Consider the following 20,241-nt stretch of genomic DNA (forward strand, 5'->3'; position numbering starts at 1 on the left):
AGAGACTGAATGAGAGAGTGTATGAGTGTTGCGTAAAAGAGAGAAAGAGAGCGAGAAAAAAGTGCGTGCGTGTGTATGAATGTCTGTCCCTCCTACCCTCCCTCTCTCTCTCTCTTTCTCTCTCTCTCTTACGCACACACTCCGCCATACACACATCGCGTGTAGCAATCAGCTGATTGCAACGTCGGACGGCCGGCGATCCGGAACAACTTTTCATTATTAAAATAACGTTTTTTTAAGGAACACGTATTTCTGACGTAATTCTAAGACATTTTCTTCTTTACCAAAATTTTATTTAAAGCATAATTTTATGTTATAAGATAAAATAGTTAGCGACTCATGCGGTGATAATCACCCGTCGGGCGGTCAGCTGCGCCCGCGCTCGCGGCACGCCGCGCCGCTCCTGCCTGCCTTCTGTACCCGATGCGTGATTTACTAACTATTTTTGCTCATAATTCAAAAACTACGCTTCAAATCAAATTTTGGTAAAGGAAAAATTGTCTTAGAATGGTGTCAGGAATACGTCATTTTAAAGACATAACGTTTTTCAGGATCGCCCTGTATAATAATATATGAAAGTAAAAAAGAATTATTTTATCAAAGATGATGGTGCTGAGAATTAATCCCGATCTACAATAGATAATTTAAGCTTTAAGAAACTGACCAATCACAGCCGAGTATTCTCTTCATACTTGACTGTGGTTGGTCAACCTCTTAAGGCTTAAGCTTAAATTATCTACTGTAAACCCGGCCTTATGCGTCGTCTACAATGAGATTTTAAGGAGACTTAGGACCTCCGCACAAGGTGTTCCGTATCGCATTACGTTACTTTAAGTATAGATCGTAAATTTAACTCCGTACGTAAAATTAAACTTCAGTCAACGCACAGAAGAAATCGTAACGTAAAGACATTTCGTCTTTCAAACATATTTCAATTATCTACGCTTATCCACGATCCATGATATATTATGCGATTATGCGGAATTAATAATAAATTAGTCATGGATTAAAAGTTACAAAAGAGATAAATTTGCTCGTTTTGCTTACACTTAAAGTCAGTACACATGGGAAAATTTTAGTATTTACCATAAGCAAATCGACCAATCACAGGACGGCGTCCATTTTATATAGCTTCCGGCTAACTTCACAATATAAAAAAATTTAATTAAAATTAAACGAATGACTCACAAACCTTTTTAATTATACTTCAAAACTCTTCATACGAAATACAAACGATTCATAAGGAGAATTTTTAATATTTAGTTATGTTGGCTAACTACATACTGTAAAAATGATTAATTTTTTATAATTATTCTAATTACTCACAAACGTTTTTAATCACACTTCAAACATCTTCATACGAGATACAAACGATTCCATAAGGAGATTTTTGGTTGGCTGAAAAATTTCCGGCTAACTTAATACGAATTGCATCGGCGACGACACTCGCGAACTCGCGTCCATTGCTGCTGGTTTGGTTATTCGGCGAGCGGTTCGCGTAGGGAACGAAAATGGCGATGGCGACGAATCAAGTCAAGGGCAGCGGATGGCCACGACGAGCGAGCAACAGCTCGTTCGAGGGAAAGGTGGTGCAGAATCCGTCGGTCACCATTAACAGGACTGTAAATTTGTAAGTGACCGTATAATATGCGACATACTTTACGCTATATTTCCAGAATTGATATGTCTAAACTGCCTCTTTCCTCTATAGGACCGGTCGATAGAGCGCGATTATAAGCCCATTTATAATAATTAAAATTACGCTCTTTTTAAAAACGTTCTGTTGTATTTTGCGCGATGAATAATCGTCAAGCGGCTGTTTACCTTTTTTTATTTTTTTTTGCCGAGATCCCAAGATTCCCGACAATTCGTGTCTAATATTTTTATATGCGATTCTACGCATTTTATTTATTATTGTATAAATGTATTATGAATTAATAAAGAGAATTGATGAGTGTTCTTTTCCCACGAATTAGTAAGAGAATTGAAAATTGACTTGTGAAGTTTACGCATAATTGTATTATGCGCACAATTTGTGTTAGACACAGTATTATTTGTCTAAAATTGTCAATTTTTAAGATTCATAGTACATGTATCTTATTCGCAAGAGCTACTGTTCCTACTGTATCAATATTTTGATTCGTACATGTCAAGTTTTATTTCTTTTCACACAATGTTTGTACTATTGTCCTTGGTTATCTTTTGCAACCATAATATAAATTGATTACCGATTCTTAATATGCGTGCGATGATAAAAGAAATTTCTATTGTGTCTTGCTTTTGATTTCGATTAAAATGCAGAATATTTTAAGATCTTGTGCACTCTAAATTGAATAATGAAACTATGATAAATTGAATGACAAAGCTGTTTTCTAAGTTTGTACAATTAGCGATATTTGATGCTAAGAAAATCCCATATATATTTTTCCCATTATTTCACTCTTGCATTCTATACTTCATGTAAAATATAATATATATATATATGTATTATATGTATATGTGTATATGTACTACCTTGTGTCAGGTAGTTTATATCTATATATATATATTTAGGTTTATTTTATATTTTAAGATAGCGAGTAATATGTATATTGTGGTTATTCTGGCTAATTTATTATAAGAAGGCAATGAAAGGCAATGAAAAAGCTCCTTAAACACAGTTGTGTATGAAATTTATGTAACATTATAAATGAAATGCCATATAAGTGGTCATTTTTGTTAAATGATTATATGTCTATCTATAATGTTGCAATTGCAATGGTTTAAGTCATAACTATATTGTGTGAAATATATATTTACAAATATATATATGTATATCAATGTATTTCAGTAACATGCAGAGGGATTTTTGCATTTACATTTTTATCAAATATTAATAGCTATTTTTTATTTATTCTCTTTCATCATAAAAATTTTCATTTTATTATCTTTTTTAAACCTCACATGCAATATATATCATTACAATCATCATATTACAAATATATTATAAATTATATTGAAAAAATTTGAAGAAATTATTAATTACATAGAACCAAATTATATAATTTTACAAAATAGTTACAAGAAAAATAAACATGAAAAAAATTATGTTAAAATGTAAGAATCTTTAGCAGAGTATCAATCGATATTTATCTAATTGTTATTTTTTAAAACTACTATAAAAGTGTGATTGTAATGATACAAGAAATTATATTTGCTGTATAATTAATTTGATTGTACCACATGTAAAAGTAAATCCAAAACTTTAAATATATCACTGTAAAAATTTTTTATATATGCGTGTGTAAAGATTTAACATAAAGCGAAAATGTTATGAAAGGTTATTCAAATAAGCTATATTCATTAAGCCTATATTCATTAAGCTTATATTCATATGAAGCATATAAATGTTATACATGTATATTATACATTGCACACAGCATATTTCGCTTTATGTTTTATAATTACGTTTAAATTGTAGCATAAGTCAGAGAATCAGAAATTACTATTAAATATGTAAAGAAAGAAAAAGAGTAGATTAAAAATTTTATTGTATTAAAATTTTGAGTAAAGAATGATAATATTTCATTACAAAATTTTGCACATTTAATGCAATGTACATTTATTAACAAAAATATATTTGAAATTATAATCAGAAAAAACGAGCATTAATTAAATCAATGAAAAATTCTATTTGATAATAATAAAGGCTCTTTTTGATAATTTAACTGATTTTATTTTATCATCTTAAATATCTATATATATTCCATCTGTTGCTTAAATCAGTAGAGTAAAAATTATTTACATTTAAATGTGAAAATTATTATTGTATTACTACTTATTAAAGTAGAAAGACAACTTATTTAAATTGTTACATTTTTTGTACTTATATAATTTTGATAATTGAATATTGTAATACTGCATCAAGTTGTATTTGAAGAAACTGGATTTTTATGGATTAAGTTAAACATATAAGAGCCTAACAAAAGAATACAACTCATTTATCATAGATATCCTTTGACAAACTATACATTTGGAACAAAAGAGCCACTCTTCGAGAAAGATCCATCAGTACCAGCGAGATTTCAGCGTATGAGAGATGAATTCGACAAAATTGGCATGCGGAGAAGCGTAGAAGGCGTCCTACTGGTACATGAGCACGGATTGCCACACGTTCTCCTTCTGCAACTCGGCACAACATTCTTCAAATTGTAAGTTCCGAGAATACTACATAAAATTATAACAATGTGTGGCAAATAAATTGCACAAATGTAGAAGCAGACATTTTGAAACAAATAAAATAAAACTAAAATATGTTTTAACATGCCTAAAAAGAAAATGTATATAGTTTTGTATTTGTTTAATTTTTCTATTTTTTTATTTCATTTTTCTTACAATATATATATGTACATTACATAAACATTGACGGGATAATAATAATAATGTTAAATTTAAAATATCTTTTCTTATTGTTTCAGGCCTGGCGGAGAACTCAATACAGGAGAAGATGAGGTAGAGGGCCTAAAACGGCTCCTTACAGAGGTAACAGTTAGCACGACGTCTTACGCTGCCTTACAGGCTGGCTAGGAGTGGCACTTTCATATCGTTAGATTGTAACATTGTCTTTATAAATAGCATCATTATTGTATAAATCCTGCAATCGTTTGTAGAACTTATGTAACCGGGCCTGTAGCTCCATATGTGGGCTTATTCTTTTATTCTTATAATATTTTGTACTTTTAGTGTGCTGCATGCCCGGACACTAATGTTGATAATTCATGAAAAAACCGCTCGTTATTTAATGTATCTGGTTGGCTAAGAACATTGTTCTTATTTTCATTGTGTATGTGTTAGCACAGAGAAACAGAGAAGAGACAAAAAAATAGAAGAATGTAAAATAATCACAAGAAGACTGTATACAAATGTAGCAAATGTAGCAAATTTTTCTTGAAATTTGTAAGCTATAAGAAAATTGACCATATATCAAAGGGCTTAGAATCTCATTGCGAAAAAAATCAATATCTAAAAGGAGATTCATTACAAATTCATTCGCAATTGTTAAATTGTAAGACAAACTTGAGATTGTAATCTCTGCCATAATCTTGATCAAAACTACTAGTATATAAATAGCAATTGTTTCATTTAAGTAGGTGTTCATATATAAATATCATAGGAGAAAAGAAACGTACATGTTTTTGAGAAATACCAAGATATCAATTTTGGATTTAAAACAAAAAAAAACTTAATATATATTAATCGCCGGTAAATTTGAGCATTGTTAGAATCGATACTATTAAGTGTACTCGTCGTAAATCGAGTAATGTCTCGAAATGTAATATATGCAACCATGTTCTTAGTGGACTGACCGAAGAAGAATGTATTTTATTTTATAGTTTATTTAAAATTCAGTAAAGTATAGTATCAAACGACAAACGGGATTGATTTCTAGACTTTTGGACGGCAGGATGGAGTAAAGCAGGAATGGGTCATAGAAGATACAATTGGAAACTGGTGGCGTCCAAACTTTGAGCCACCTCAGTATCCATATGTACCGCCACATATCACAAAACCAAAAGAACACAAGAGATTATTCCTGGTACAGCTGCAAGAAAAAGGTATAACAATAATTCGGGAAAATTTATTGATTGAAATTGATTTTGATTTCGTGAGTGCATTTAATTAAATTTTCTTCATATGTTTAGCTTTGTTTGCTGTACCAAAGAATTACAAATTAGTTGCTGCACCATTATTTGAATTGTATGACAACTCACAAGGTTACGGTCCCATAATTTCATCTTTGCCACAATCACTGTGCAGGTAAATTTAAATAATCTGCTTTATATTGTACAAGAATGTAAAAACATAATTTTGTAAAATGGTTTTTATTTATGTTTCAGATTTAATTTCATCTATATGTAAAGTTAGAATTAGAGAAAAACCAATTTGAAATATTTTGTTTAATTTAACAAAATCTACTACAAATTTGATAAATGTATGTATGTATGAGATGATGGATGTGTTACTTGACTTATGTATGTACAATATACGCATTGCATTGCGAGAATGAAACTATGTTTTAAGTAGTATTTATGTAACCCATCTATATATATAATACCATTTTATCAACCTTTATATTTAAATGTATTTTTTTTTAATCTTTTTAAAATAATACAATGAGAGGTATATGATAGAATGTCATGATAGATATGATGATATATAGTCTGACACATACAATTTTCTCAATTTTGAAATATTAAATTTATTTCTAAATATGTGATTATATAACTTATCAAAATATGTAACAATTGTAGAATAATTTATCTAAAATTCTTATGATGGTTTATAAAACTCTAGTAACACTATTATATTATAAGACATTACAAGCCAAGCAATATATATTTTCTAAAAATAAGTTCTGCTAATATTTCCCAAAATTATGTTATATAGTATTAATGAATTTTATTTCTATTGTGATAAAAAACATACCTTTTAATAAATCAGTCTCATTTTTTTGATAATTGAATGGCTTCATTAAAGATAATATTTAATATAAGATAATTTTAAATATCATTGATATTGCTTTGAATAAAATTTAATTATATTTCAATTCTCAGACACATAGGTTAAAAAAAATTGAGACAAAAAATAGCAACACACTTTCCATATTTTAGTTTTTATTTTTATATTTAAAAAAATATATAAAATATTGTTTAATTATATTTATTTATAAAATCACAAAGAAAGGTTTTACATATATGTATAAAATTATTTATTTTTTATTACAATGGTTTATAAACTTTATTGTTTTTTGTATATTAAAAATATACTTTCAAGAGATAACAAAATTAATATTACATTTTTCGCCTTTAATATACAAATATATTTTATTTATATTAAAAAAATGTAATGTATCTTATATTAAGTAACATGTGTGTGCATACATGCGCATTTTGTCAAAATTAAAAATCTCGCTGAGATAAGTCTATTCTTTTAATTGTATATTTTTTTGTTTTCTATAACATTTTATTGTGATATATACATTTTTTATATCTTTTATATTTTATCAAAAATTAAATTTGTTTAATCGATAATCATTCTTTGTTAATATCTATTACATTTTTTGTCATATAATATTTTAAGGAGATTATTTTAGATTAGACATACAATGACTTTTATTAGATTTTAGTCTTATTTTTTCTTTTTGTTTACAAATGTACAAAATCTAAAAAAAATATAATTAAATTGTAATATTATGTGTATATATAGGAATTCAAATTTATTATATTTTTTCAATCAGTTAATATTTTTGTGCCCTAATGATGGAATTATATTTTAATTAAAACAAGCATCTGATTAGCTAATCTGCTAATAAGTCATACAAAACAGGAAATGTAATTCGTTTTTCACATAAACCTTTTGCGTAAGCTTGTTAATATTCCACTATCTTCCTATCAAATGAAAATATACTGTGTATTGGAAAGACATAAATTGTTTTCTATAATTTCTCGAGAAATAGGCCATATAATTTAACAATAGCTTGTTCCAGAGTATAGAGTTTAATGGTTCTGATATCCAATATTATGTGGTTTCTAATAGTACACAGTTCTAGTTTTATGAAATGGAATACACTCCAATTCTTGAGCGTGCTCTCGTCGGTAATCCCATAAGAAATGATCGGTGACGATCGCGTTGACAGCCGTCGTCGGGTTTAAATCCAATTTCGGATCGGCCACGATCAATCTCCGTACCTCGTCGCAAACTTGCTCGACCGCCTCGATCGAGCAGGCACGAATCTCAACCTCCTCCCTGTCACCCTGCTTCAACGGTACGTCGGATTCAAGTTTGCTTGCGAGGGAATCGCTGTAGCGCATAGCACCAAAGTGTACAAGAACCTGGGGGATACGGTAATCGGCGAACATCGCAATACTATCTATATCGTGGAATTCACCGAGCCCGCGTCCCTCGAAGCAGGCCCATATATCGCCTATCAGTATCTGAGCCCTCTTGTAGATGCTAATCCTGTGACCCTCGTAATCGGCCTCGTCCCGGTACGACTCGAATTCGTCGACGATCAGCTTGAGTAGCTTCTCCGCTGAACCGCCGCACGACCTGATACATTCCGCGAATGTACCCCGATATTTATCCAGCAAAACCTTGCCAGCCTCGTGCAGATTCTTGACTCTGTTTTGCACGAGCGGAATGTCAGTCTCACCGTCGTCGCCTCGGAAAATGACCTCGGCGTCCTGCTGCGTTATTCGCGAGTAATACTTGGGATCCCACATCGGCTTCCCTTCGTCGATGGCTCTTTTGACGGCGGCGCAAAACGCAAAGTATCCGGTTTCCCCGTCGACCTTCCACTTCTTGGCGCCGGTCTCGGTCCAGAATGAAAAGTTCAACGTATCCAGGACGAATATCCAATCCGCCGCCCTGGGATCGTCAGGCTTGGGGTGAAATTTGATTTGCGAGAAATTACCCGTGCGAATTTTATGTGTCTTGATACCGTCGAGGACCGCCAACGCCAATCTCTTCACGCCTTTCTTCTCGATGAACACGTCCTTCGCCAAGCCGGCGACTAACTTGGCGGACTCTTTCGGCATCAGAACCATGATGAATAAATCTTACCGGCTTGATTGCCTTTCAAACTGTATCTGAACAACTGCGAGATAACTGTTTCGTTAAAACGGCCGTTTCAAACTGGAGCGCCAGGCGTCCGCTAAAACTGGTCGATTGCGCGCTTTAGTAAAGCATTACATCATCAACACTTGACTGAGATGATGGAAGATACGACGATGTCTTGTGCAACTAAAAAAATACAATCTTCTTTTTTTCTCATATGTTAATAACAGATAAGATATCATGAAAGATATCGGTTTGTTTGTGGAGCATCGATAATGTTGTCGCAATAATACATATAATTATTATTTAGAATTACAAGTACGATGTAATGACATTGCATCAAGATCTGTAATAGAATAGCGACAAATGACTTATTTTTGTTTTGTGTCAACATTCCATAATTATCTCCGGTCAGATCCATTTGACTTCTATGGATGATTGCATAAAAGATTATTTGTATAATAATGCCGACGAGATATTATTAAAGACCGATGATCTTACAGAAATTGTTATTTTTGAGACAGCTACGTATGATTTATATATTTTCGATAATAAAACAATATTTGGATGAGCTAAAAAAATCGCATGATTAATTATTTTCAATGCAATCAAAACAGCCGGTAATGTTATTAATCTTCTCCGGAAGTAATTATCTCCGGACCCATAAAAACTTATTCTAGCCATCTGTAATAGTATCTTGTCGGTGACAATAATAATAATAATAATAATAATAACAATAATAATAATTATTATATATATATATATATATATATATATATATATCTTTACGGAATTTAAAAAAAAACTTAAATTTTTATCTGTAATCGACAGAACTAATATACTACAAATAGCCTATTATGTGTTCCATAAGATGGCGACATTGTAAGAGTTACGATGTTGGATGACGCTGCCAAAGCCTTTTCTTTTACGAAAATTAAAAAAAAAAACACAGTATTATCTCTCTGTTTGAGAGGTTATTTTCTTCTTCTTCTTCGAACTTATGTGATGCCAACCAGTGTTAAGAATAAAGATTAAATCAATCCAACCAACAACTGATACACTGAAAATGAATACAGAAAAAAATGAGTAAAAGAAAATAATTTGTCTTTACGATCTTCGAAAGGTAAGAGAAAAGATCAACAAAGACAATATTTGTCGTATGCATGCATTCCTGAATTTTATTGTCACTACGCACACGCGAGTAAGAGCGTTTTCAAGGTTGCGTTTCGAAATTTGACAGTATTGAAAATTTTACAATATACGTACGTGAATTATAGATTTCCAATAATAGCAGTGAATTTCGGAATACAGCCTAATCGTGAGAACAATACCACTTTGATCCTCCGCTTCTTTTGATAAACCCTCGCGAGAGTTCGCTGCCAACTGTGGACGGGATCGGACGCGTTTATCCTTTGTTTGAACTTTGGTCCTTTTAAGCATGAAAAAATCTTAATATTTATTCCATTTTCAATACTATAATTATTTAATTAAGGGAAACGACACATATTGCAGATCTATGAAAAATTTTGCAATTATCTCGATGGATATTTCCTTTTATCTTCAAATTTCATTTTGTTCTTAGAATAGAGAGCCCTTTTTCCCACAAATTTGCTACTTCGATAAGGCTACGTTCAACGCGCATGCGCGAGGAAGAGCGTCTCTGAGAACCACTGAGACAACACTGGATCAAAAGACTTAAAGGAGTGCGGGTCGCGATCCCATAGTGGACGGAATTTGACAAGGAAGAGTGCAGTATCCTCGGAAGGGAACGTTGGATCCTGGAACCTCGTTACCGGAAATCTTCAAGTGAGCAATCTTTTGTCTAATTCGCACGCTATGTATTCGCTTGCGTCAGTATTTTTGCGAGAGGTTAACGAACGATCCACCATGTTTGAGATTTCAATCTCCGATCGTGTTATTTTTTGGTAGAAACAAGATCTCTGCGGGTTATTAATCTAACTTGTTTCCAAGAATGTTGTAGCGAAGATATATGTACGTTTTCGTAAATTTTTACGTCCACATCGAACATTTTGACAGTCTTCTCTCTGTTGCAATTATAAAACCATGCAAAGAGTATAATTATAGCCTTCCCTTCATTGCATATATAAAGTAAAAAATTGTGTTTTTATATGCATGGAAATGTTTCGTGTGCATATTAAGAGAAAATTGCTTTTTTTATATCATATGTTACCGTGAAAGTTTTATGTAGTTAGTTTTATATAGAAAATTATATATTTCCTTACGTACTTCAATAATACATATATCCGATTTTATAAAAGAATGATCTTTGAGCAAAATAATAATTGAAATTTTTTTCGTTAACGTACAACTTTTGATGATTTATAACTTGGAAAGAATGCTTTTGTGGACCTCTATATATATACACACACGATATTATCATTACGATTAACGAAAACATTGATAAATATTTGCGCGCAGCTTGTTAGAGCTATATCGGTTCCTGCATAGTTTTGATGTTTCACAAATATTTCTCCTTTTGTTTTTCTTGTTTTTTTTTAAAGGATATCTATCGTTTTTTACGAGCAACGCGCATTCTCTTTTATACACATTCTCTTTTTTTAACTTTGATTTTCCATATTCCATATCTGTTTCTCTATAAAAACTTTATAAAAGTTATCATGGTCGCGATGATCAAATTTAAACTGTCGAAATTGTTTTAGTTATTGACAATAGAAAATTCGCGATTAATTAGAAGTTTATAACTTTAAGGTTCTTATTTTATTGATCACGATATACATATAAATTGCGATATTAGGAGCGAGAATTTACATAGTTTTATTTGCGCTAATAATAAAATAATTTTTCTCAGGCGTCAATAATTAAATATATAATTCAACCTACACGTGCTTTAAATTTCCAGCGAGAATTTATCATTTGTTACAATTGATGAAGATTTACAATTATTTATTATATTAAATCAGAAATCGAAAAAAGTTAAATATATATTATTAATAATTATGTATATTATTAAACATGAATAATATGCGAAAAACTAATTTTTTCCGACGTATAATGTAACAAATGCACATTTATTTATCACAATCATGATATTATGATCCTGATTTAGCCAAAGTGCAATGAAGAAATCACAGAATGCTTTTTGCTGATACAGTGAGGAAAATTTGATACCGATTTTTTTTTCTTTTAGTTGTAATCGAGTCATATGGCTTTAGCGATCCGGTTACGTAAAAAAGAAAATACATTTTACACACGTTCTTTCTAAGAATTTTAAAGGCACAGAAGATACATATGTATCATATACAAGTATCAGATTACATCTCTTGAAGTTGTGGGAATGTTTACTTTAAAGAACTTCTAAATGAAAGAATTTGAATATTATACGATTAGACTTCTTATTGATAGGATAAGATTCCTTTTGCTCAAAAGTGACAAAATCAATTGGAAATATCGAAAATTTTTGCATCTTAATCAATCTATATATAAGCTTGCATTTATATCCGTTTTTACATTTTTTAAGATTACCTTAGGTGAGATGTTAAAATTTTGTTCAATCAATGAAGTGGTTACACATCATTTTAAGATTACTTTAGATTTTTAATATAAAAACAAAATACACACACACACACATACACACACACACACACGAGTCATATAAAATGCATTTCTGGTTATTTGGCCGTCATTTTTGGCTAAAATCGCATTAGTGTTTACGCTTGAGAGTTTAATAAATAATGGTTCGATTAAAATTAATTATTTTTAATGATTTAATCAATTACTGTTGATTACTCTTAAATTGACTTAAATTGCTAGAGAAAAAGAGAGAAGAATACTCAAAAATAAATTACGCCATTTAACAATTTTTTGTCGTTACATGATTTATCCATTATAATTATGTATAGAGGGAATACGAGTTAATCAAAATATGAATGGATGATATTAAAATTTATAAGAAAAAAAATATTTTAAATTAAAAAATTTAAAAAGATTCCATTGTATTGTATCGATAATCTGCCATGTAAATGCCATGTATATATAAAATGTATTTTTAACTATTTTAATTAAAAATAGAAAATCAGAGTAGTGCGAAAACTCTTAACTAAAATCCATAAGCAACAATTTATTTAAGATTATAAGAGATTATATACTAAGATTATTGTATGTATGTGAAAATATATTTGAATATGGTAGTTTGATTGATCAGAAAAAAAATCTTTGTTTCTTTTGTACTATATGATTAGTCAATCAGCCATTATATTTTAACGATATAATCAATCAGTCATTATATTTTAACGATATAATCAAGGTAATATTACAAGGGAATATTTTTATGATAATCAAGGTAAATCATTTCATTCTCTTGGCAAAATTTTCTTGGATTATTTTATTATTTTGAGTATTGGTTCAAAATTTCAGTGCAATTCTTTGTGATCAATATTTTAAAGTTAATTAATTTGTAAATCCACATTAGTTATTTAAGAAAATTGCATATTCCATTCTAGTACTCAAAGATTGAGATATTGTTAGTCATACACAATTTGAAATTTTTCACATATTATTATATGTATATTATTTTCTTTTGTAAAAGTTATTTATATCTCAAAGTTTTCCTAGTTATTTAGAAATAAATAGTAAAATAGTATATTTGAATAGTAAATAAAATAATCGAATACTATTTTGTGATAGTAGTGATAGCTTTGATAGACATTTAAAAAATGTTATTCATTCTACAGATTGCGCAAGATATACATACATTTCAAGCAAAAATGGATGATAAAAAATCCATTCCCGGGAAGGGACGTGGTTCTTTATTATTGCAAATGATGAAAGAAACAACAAAAGCGGAACGTGCCCGATCTGAAGCATTGTCCCATTCTGTAGAAACACCTAGTTGTTCATCTAGTGAACCAACTAGATCATTCGAGGCATCTCAAAGTTCATTTGCCTCAAGTACTAGTGCAGGTCGTGGACGAGGTCAATTAAGTAGTTTGTTAAAATCAATGCAAATGGGTAATGGATCAGAATCCATCCCTACACAAGCAATGGGACGAGCCTCTCTCTTAGGCTTGTCAAAAAGATTCAAGTGAGTGTGTGATAAATTACGTAATATGTGAATTATATTTATGAATACACAAATTTATAACTATGATAATTATGCTCTTTTTAGCCCTGATGAATCAATTGCCTCTGCACGAACAAGTATGTCTACTGAAAGGGAAGATTCCACAGGAGTTTTAGGAAAATTATCTAATATTTCGGTGTATGACAATCCATCTACATCCGATGTATATCCTTCCGAAGATACCGCGCCAGTATGTCGACAAGGCAAAAGTGGAACAAAGTAATTTGTGATTTTTAATTTTATATGTTTAAATTATATGTTAAGAACACGCATCTACATCATATATATACATACTCGTATACCTTATCATATATATACATACTCGTATATATACATACTCGTAACCATCTTTGATTTACATAGAAAACTTTTGAAACAAATTTTAGTTGTACGAGTTACACTAGATAGTTAAATTTCAAAAATGGACAATATGACACTTGTTTAGAATATTTATTTAATTTTTAATCATAAAAATAAAATCACATTGAAAAGCTATTATATATATCAATGGAGATATGTTATTATAATTTAATAATAGCAACATTTTTTACATAAGAATTATCTTTTTTAGAATAGAAATATTCGCCAATTATATAGACCTGAAATTAGAACCTGGGAAAGGTCTGTTCCAGTATGAAGTTAAATATTTTCCAGATATAGATTCAATAGGATTACGCCGTAAATTACTCAATCAACATTCCAATACTTTAGGGCGAACAAAAACATTTGATGGGATGATTCTTTATTTACCACAAAAACTGCCACAAGATGTAAGTTTAAACTCTATAATTAAAATTGTTTAATTTACATGTATGCTTTATTTAATATACATGTTTAATATACGTGTATACATACATTATTTAATATACATGTATGCTTTATATTATATAATGCGTAATATTGTCAAAAATTTCAGGTCACAAACTATTATTCGGAACATCCAATGGATGGATCCCGAATAACTCTTAGTATCATTTATAAAAAGAAACAATCCATGAGTGAAAATGTACAATTCTTCAATATTTTGATTAATCGTGTTATGCGTGCCCTTAGTTTAGTTCGTATTGGTCGACAAAATTTTAATCCAAATGGTGCGCAAAAATTAAATCAACATCGATTAGAAGTGTGGCCTGGTTACGTGACTGCCATTAACGAATACGAGGGTGGTTTAAAATTATGTTTAGATTCTAAGCATCGAGTAATGCGAACAGAAACTATACGAGATTTAATGTGAGTCTCATATGTAATTCTTTTCAGCATTATTTTATATATATATAACATTATATCGTAATTGTGTGAATAATTTTATTCTGTGTGATCACTTTGCAGAACTGAGATTATTCGTAAAGGACAGTCCGATTATAGAGATGCTGTAGTGAATGAGATAGTTGGTACAAGTGTATTAACACGATATAATAATAAGACATATCGTATAGATGATATTGCATGGGATAAATCACCAGAATATGTGTTCTCCAAAAATGGCGAGGAAATATCCCTAATCGATTATTATAAGGTACATTGGAACATAGAAATCGAAGACAAAGAGCAACCGCTTTTAGTGCATCGTGCTACGATTAGAACATCGACTGGCGAGGTTCGTCATTTTATGCATTTTCACTGCATGCTCTATTGTTGATATAATATCGTGTTACTTGAAATTTGCCATTGCCAAAAATCGTTTGAATACAATAGAAGGAGGAAAGAGTAATTCTTCTGGTACCGGAATTGAGCTATGCTGTGGGTCTCACAGATAGTATTCGCTCCAATCACTATATAATGAAAGATTTGAGCGCAATTACGAAATCGTTGCCCGATCACCGTAGGAATGTCATTAGACGATTTATAGAGGAGGTAGAAAAAAATAAGGTTACCCAAGAATTATTATCAGAATGGGGTTTACATTTAAACAACGACATAGTTCAATTTACCGCGAGACGTCTCGATCCTGAAGTGATACGTTTTGGGAATAACAAAACATGTCAACTGACGATAGAAAAACCCGGAGATTGGAGTGCCACTGCAGTAAAAAGTACTGTATTACGTGCTGTAAGTATATTAGAGAAAAAATCAAGAATTCAAAAGTTAAATTATATAGCAAATGATTTTAAGTAAGAACACAAACCATTTGGTGTTTTAGCCCAATTTGACCAATTGGGATATTATATATTGTAAGAGAGATGAGAAATGTGTAGCAGATTTCTTAGAGATGCTGAACAAAGTTGTAAAAACGATTGGAATGCGAATGAACAATGCACGAAAGATTTGTATAAGAGATGATAGAACAGAGACTTATCTACAAGACATTCAAAAGAGCATCAATAATAATGTCGAATTAATAGTCATTGTATTTCCGACTAATCGCACTGATCGATATTCTGCTATTAAAAAGTAAGTTGATTTCTCTTTTTCTTTTTTATTTATTTAATGATTTTATTGTATTTATCATTTTATATGCAAATATATAATATAAAAATTTTCTATTATTGAACAAGAATTGAGGGAGAGAGAGAGATGTAGCATGTAGAAAACACTGCATATTGTAATTTTCATTTGCTTGTGTAATAACTGAAATGACAGTAAAGTTTAAAGTGGAAAAGTATGTTTTTCTAGTCTGGTATATTTATTTTCAGATTATGTTGCGTGCAAAGAGCTGTATCATCGCAAGTTATTATTTCAAAAACAATTGCCAAGCCTCCAAAATTGAAAAGTGTCACAGAAAAAATTGCACTTCAAATCAATTGTAAATTAGGAGGTGCACTTTGGACTGTAAATATGCCACTGGTACGTAGAAAAACCTTGTACTTTATCACATTTATACATTATACATTATTTTTACATTTTTGATTCTTGATGTTACTGTGAAACAGAAAAATTGCATGGTATGTGGTATAGATGTCTATCATGCTGGTGTAGGAGGGGGTGCAAAGAAAAGTGTTGCAGGATTTGTTGCAAGTTTAGATACTCAATTAAGCAAATGGCACAGTAGAATCTGTATGCAGGCTTCTAAGCAAGAGTTGGTGGATATGCTACAGGTGTGCCTTACTTCAGCTATCAATGCATATCAAAAGGTAATTAATGTTAATTTTTCTGTATCTTTCAAATGTACTAAAATCTTTCTATTGATGATTTGTTAAAATGATGAATGTACTGTACAATGTTGTTCAGCATAACGGGTGTAGTCCGGAGCGTATAATTATATATCGCGATGGAGTTGGCGACGGTGATCTAGATTATGTCGAAAAATATGAAGTGAAGCAACTAATGATGACGTTTAATCGCATTGAACCGAATTATAAACCGCAACTTAGTGTAATAATAGTTCAAAAACGTATCAATACACGATTGTTTATCAGAGACGTGAGTATTACGTAATAATTCACTTTATAGGATGACGAAACATATGCATTCCGTATTAGTGATAAGTTTAACAATTAATATTTTGATAATTGATATACAAGTTGACATTCTTCATTTTTAGAGAGGCAATTCGCGGGGTTTAGACAATCCCGCGGCGGGTACCATTGTTGATTCTTACATAACGAGACGAAATTATTACGATTTTTATCTCGTACCGCAAAGTGTACGACAGGGTACGGTAACACCCACTCATTACGTTGTTATTCATGATTCGTCCAATATGGAGACTGACCACATGCAACGACTCACGTATAAACTCTGTCACTTGTATTATAATTGGCCTGGTACGATTCGCGTGCCCGCTCCTTGTCAATACGCGCATAAGCTCGTATACCTAGTGGGCCAAAATATTCAAGCCGAACCGCATCGTTCCCTTTCAGATATCTTGTTTTATCTGTAACTCTTCCTCGCCTATATTCCATTTGATTATTTTTTTCATTCGCACTAGATTTTTTTTCCTCTTTATTTCCCCTTAAATCGAGTACAAAAGTAGGAAAACATTTAGAAGGATGATAGAATGTTATATGAATTATTTGATTATGTTTCTCTACACCAAAGTTTATGTCAATCATCAATCGTGACCAAACCATTGAATACAACAAAAGAATAACCAAAGTTATGAGAGACAATAATAAGACTATTACCAAATATATTACAAATAATGAACTTGGAATGAAATTGTCTCTATACGTAGATTTTTTTTTATACATAGTCAACTATAGAGTACAATTAATGATAACAAAGTAACATTTGCATTTGTATTAACCTGGAAAGTAACTTTTGCATTTGGCACTCGGGTGAATACCAATGCAAATTTTGCTGCTCTCAAACAATGTATAGTTTATTACATACATAGATAGTGTACATTCTAAATTTCTCACTTTTGTTCTTTATTTTTTTTTTTTACATACAAAGAGACTATAATACTAAAATATTTTATAGAATAAAAGATATTTATATTTGTTTTTTGTTGCTTTGTACTTGTATAAAGCACGTTTCATTTAAGAATTGCAACACTTGTGAAATTATCCTTGTTCAACCGAAAATTAGACGAGTTCGCACACATTGCAATCAAGTGAAACGTCTAATACAAGAATCTGATTTTTTTAGTTTCTACTTATTTTATAGTCTTGTTAGAACCTTGCACAATTATCATTAAATAATAATCAGTATTAAAATAAAGGCTGTAATAATCAATAGCCTACCTCTGTGTGAGAGAATTTAATTAACTTAAATTTTTTCTTTTTTAATTCTTAGAAAGCATTCGAAAGGGTAATATATGATCTCGTAAATTAATAATATGATTGTTACTATTTCTCTACTATTGTTTGTAACTTAAGTAAATGTATATTTAATGTAATTTCCATAGTTTACTTTTAAAACTAAATACACAATTTTTCAGTATGTAACGCTTGAGAATCTATTTTTTATGCAAGTTTATGCATATTTATTTTTAATAGGCGCCAAAATAATCTCTCTGTGAGATTGAAAGAAAAGTTTCTCTTCAATGCTATAATATTTTTTTTATATTCTCGTGTGAGGTATTAAATTTTTATTGATATTTTGAATGTGTATTTTATATATGCATTTTTTAAAGGAGAGAACAATACATAACACACATTTTCTAGTGATATATTTATAGAAAACTGTGTAATATTAACATGACAATTTTATACATTTAAAAAAAGGGAATCTTGCTTTATCTTCATATTTTCTATGTAATTCTTTTGCTATTCCTCACTAGCATTATTTACTAAGCTATTCTTCAAAATGATACATTTAAATAGCATTTTTAGCATTAATTCTTTAACCATCATTTTTAAGTTTTTATTACTTTTAATTATGTAAACAAATTTCTTTAGTCTTAAACGCACAATATGAGAAAAATTATTTTCAAGCGCAACAAGAATATTTATGGCATGTGGATTAAATTATTCTGTTGAAAAAAATTTTAAAAACTGAATGGAAAGTGTGTGAAATAGAATTTTTTGATGTGCGATTGTTACAATGTGGAAAAAATAGAGTTAATTTTATTAACATATAACGAGGTTTATCTAAGACTTAAGAAAAAAAAGACATTCATATATACAAAATTCACATTGTAATTTTCCATATATTTCAATATTCTCATTTTTTTACACGTATATTATATTTATAATATATAAAATCATATGATTATATATATTATAACAAAGTTTTTATAACTCTGGTACGTTTTAACATAAAAATATTACACAAAGAAAATGTATCAAATATATATTTTATTTCATTGGAGAAAGAATTTTTTTTCTATATGCTTTAAGAATTTCAAGTGTCTTAAATTGTGAAACTTTCTATATATTTTGTTGGTTGAAATTTATAACAACGAATATTGCAAAATTATTTTATACATTTATTTATTATGTATTAGCCAAAAGTCTATCAGAATTTGATACAATTTTTTTTTTTAGAGAGATAGAAACGAAGAATCTCCGCAAACAATGTTAATGACAAGTGTTTTAGTTTATCATAGTTACATAAAATTTCCATGGAAAGCATTTTCACGTATCGATAAGTACTAAGGAAATTATATTTTATATACATATACACATATATGTACGTCTCATATATACATGTTAAGATAAAATTCGACAAGCTGTAAAAATATACTTTTCTTGTAAATATCCCAATAGTCCATCTAATTCAATCGACAATTCGAAAGACACCGAGTGCCATTATAAAACAAGTCGACTCCGCGAAAGATCGGATCGCGCTTATTTGTAGCATCTCGAGCGTACTTTGACCGCGTCCTTCGCGGCGTCCACCCTAACCCTAAAAGAACCGAGCACCCGACTCGTCGGCACACATCACCCCTCCCCCTTTCCCCCGCGGGGACTAATACACAGACTGGAATAGCGTTGGTAAACATCGCGCATTCTCGAGTCGGACCTCTTATTTCAGTCCGCGCCGTCCATGGACAAATGAGAGTCATTTGTCACACGAGGACGTTCGGATTCAGAATTCAGATTTCGTCGCGTGGATCGCGTTCTCTCTCTCTCTCTCTCTCCCCCTCTGCCTCGAGCTCGAGCCTTATTCGAGACGCGCTTACGAGCGTGTCATAACCTCCCCGCGCTTAAAATTACGTA

General features: G+C 30.7%; 3 protein-coding genes across 4 annotated transcripts; 2 read left to right on the forward strand and 1 right to left on the reverse strand.

The window, feature by feature from the left end:
• The first annotated feature begins 1,348 nt into the window (after positions 1–1,348).
• On the forward strand, positions 1,349–6,048 carry Cpsf5 (cleavage and polyadenylation specificity factor subunit 5). Its single transcript, XM_083098203.1, has 6 exons — positions 1,349–1,630; positions 3,990–4,190; positions 4,458–4,521; positions 5,429–5,594; positions 5,682–5,796; positions 5,877–6,048. The coding sequence occupies exons 1-6, from the start codon at positions 1,512–1,514 to the stop codon at positions 5,896–5,898; spliced, it is 687 nt and encodes a 228-aa protein (XP_082954329.1). The 5' UTR covers positions 1,349–1,511; the 3' UTR covers positions 5,899–6,048.
• Positions 6,049–6,683: 635 nt separating this feature from the next.
• Positions 6,684–10,489, reverse strand: LOC145971009 (queuosine 5'-phosphate N-glycosylase/hydrolase-like). Its single transcript, XM_083098202.1, has 2 exons — positions 9,862–10,489; positions 6,684–9,655 (listed from the first exon to the last, which is right to left on the reverse strand). The coding sequence occupies exon 2, from the start codon at positions 8,583–8,585 to the stop codon at positions 7,569–7,571; it is 1,017 nt and encodes a 338-aa protein (XP_082954328.1). The 5' UTR covers positions 8,586–9,655; positions 9,862–10,489; the 3' UTR covers positions 6,684–7,568.
• Positions 9,562–19,785, forward strand: Ago3 (Argonaute 3). 2 transcript variants are annotated; one of them, XM_083098200.1, is made up of 13 exons: positions 9,562–9,718; positions 10,178–10,401; positions 13,308–13,657; positions 13,742–13,915; positions 14,268–14,466; positions 14,613–14,926; positions 15,026–15,293; positions 15,392–15,745; positions 15,837–16,087; positions 16,330–16,480; positions 16,567–16,767; positions 16,865–17,056; positions 17,178–19,785. In XM_083098200.1, the coding sequence occupies exons 3-13, from the start codon at positions 13,341–13,343 to the stop codon at positions 17,514–17,516; spliced, it is 2,760 nt and encodes a 919-aa protein (XP_082954326.1). In that variant the 5' UTR covers positions 9,562–9,718; positions 10,178–10,401; positions 13,308–13,340; the 3' UTR covers positions 17,517–19,785. The 2 variants fall into 2 exon arrangements, with proteins under 2 accessions (XP_082954326.1, XP_082954327.1); XM_083098201.1 differs by lacking the exon at positions 9,562–9,718 and having other exon boundaries at positions 10,169–10,401.
• The last annotated feature ends 456 nt before the right edge of the window (positions 19,786–20,241 follow it).

This window comes from Camponotus vicinus, unplaced genomic scaffold (genome assembly GCF_025532165.1).
Source record: "Camponotus vicinus isolate PSW18456_S1 unplaced genomic scaffold, iyCamVici1.0 SCAF_4, whole genome shotgun sequence".
Lineage (NCBI taxonomy): Eukaryota > Metazoa > Arthropoda > Insecta > Hymenoptera > Formicidae > Camponotus > Camponotus vicinus.

Bases quoted from the DNA above. Each gene is read 5' to 3' on its own strand.
- Ago3 (XM_083098200.1), top strand. From the start codon at position 13,341: ATGGATGATAAAAAATCCATTCCCGGGAAGGGACGTGGTTCTTTATTA. The intron at 14,467-14,612 runs GTAAGTTTAAAC...CAAAAATTTCAG, and splicing joins CACAAAAACTGCCACAAGAT to GTCACAAACTATTATTCGGA. The intron at 14,927-15,025 runs GTGAGTCTCATA...ATCACTTTGCAG, and splicing joins GAAACTATACGAGATTTAAT to AACTGAGATTATTCGTAAAG.
- LOC145971009 (XM_083098202.1), bottom strand. From the start codon at position 8,585: ATGGTTCTGATGCCGAAAGAGTCCGCCAAGTTAGTCGCCGGCTTGGCG.
- Cpsf5 (XM_083098203.1), top strand. From the start codon at position 1,512: ATGGCGATGGCGACGAATCAAGTCAAGGGCAGCGGATGGCCACGACGA. The intron at 4,522-5,428 runs GTAACAGTTAGC...ATTGATTTCTAG, and splicing joins TAAAACGGCTCCTTACAGAG to ACTTTTGGACGGCAGGATGG. The intron at 5,595-5,681 runs GTATAACAATAA...TCATATGTTTAG, and splicing joins GGTACAGCTGCAAGAAAAAG to CTTTGTTTGCTGTACCAAAG.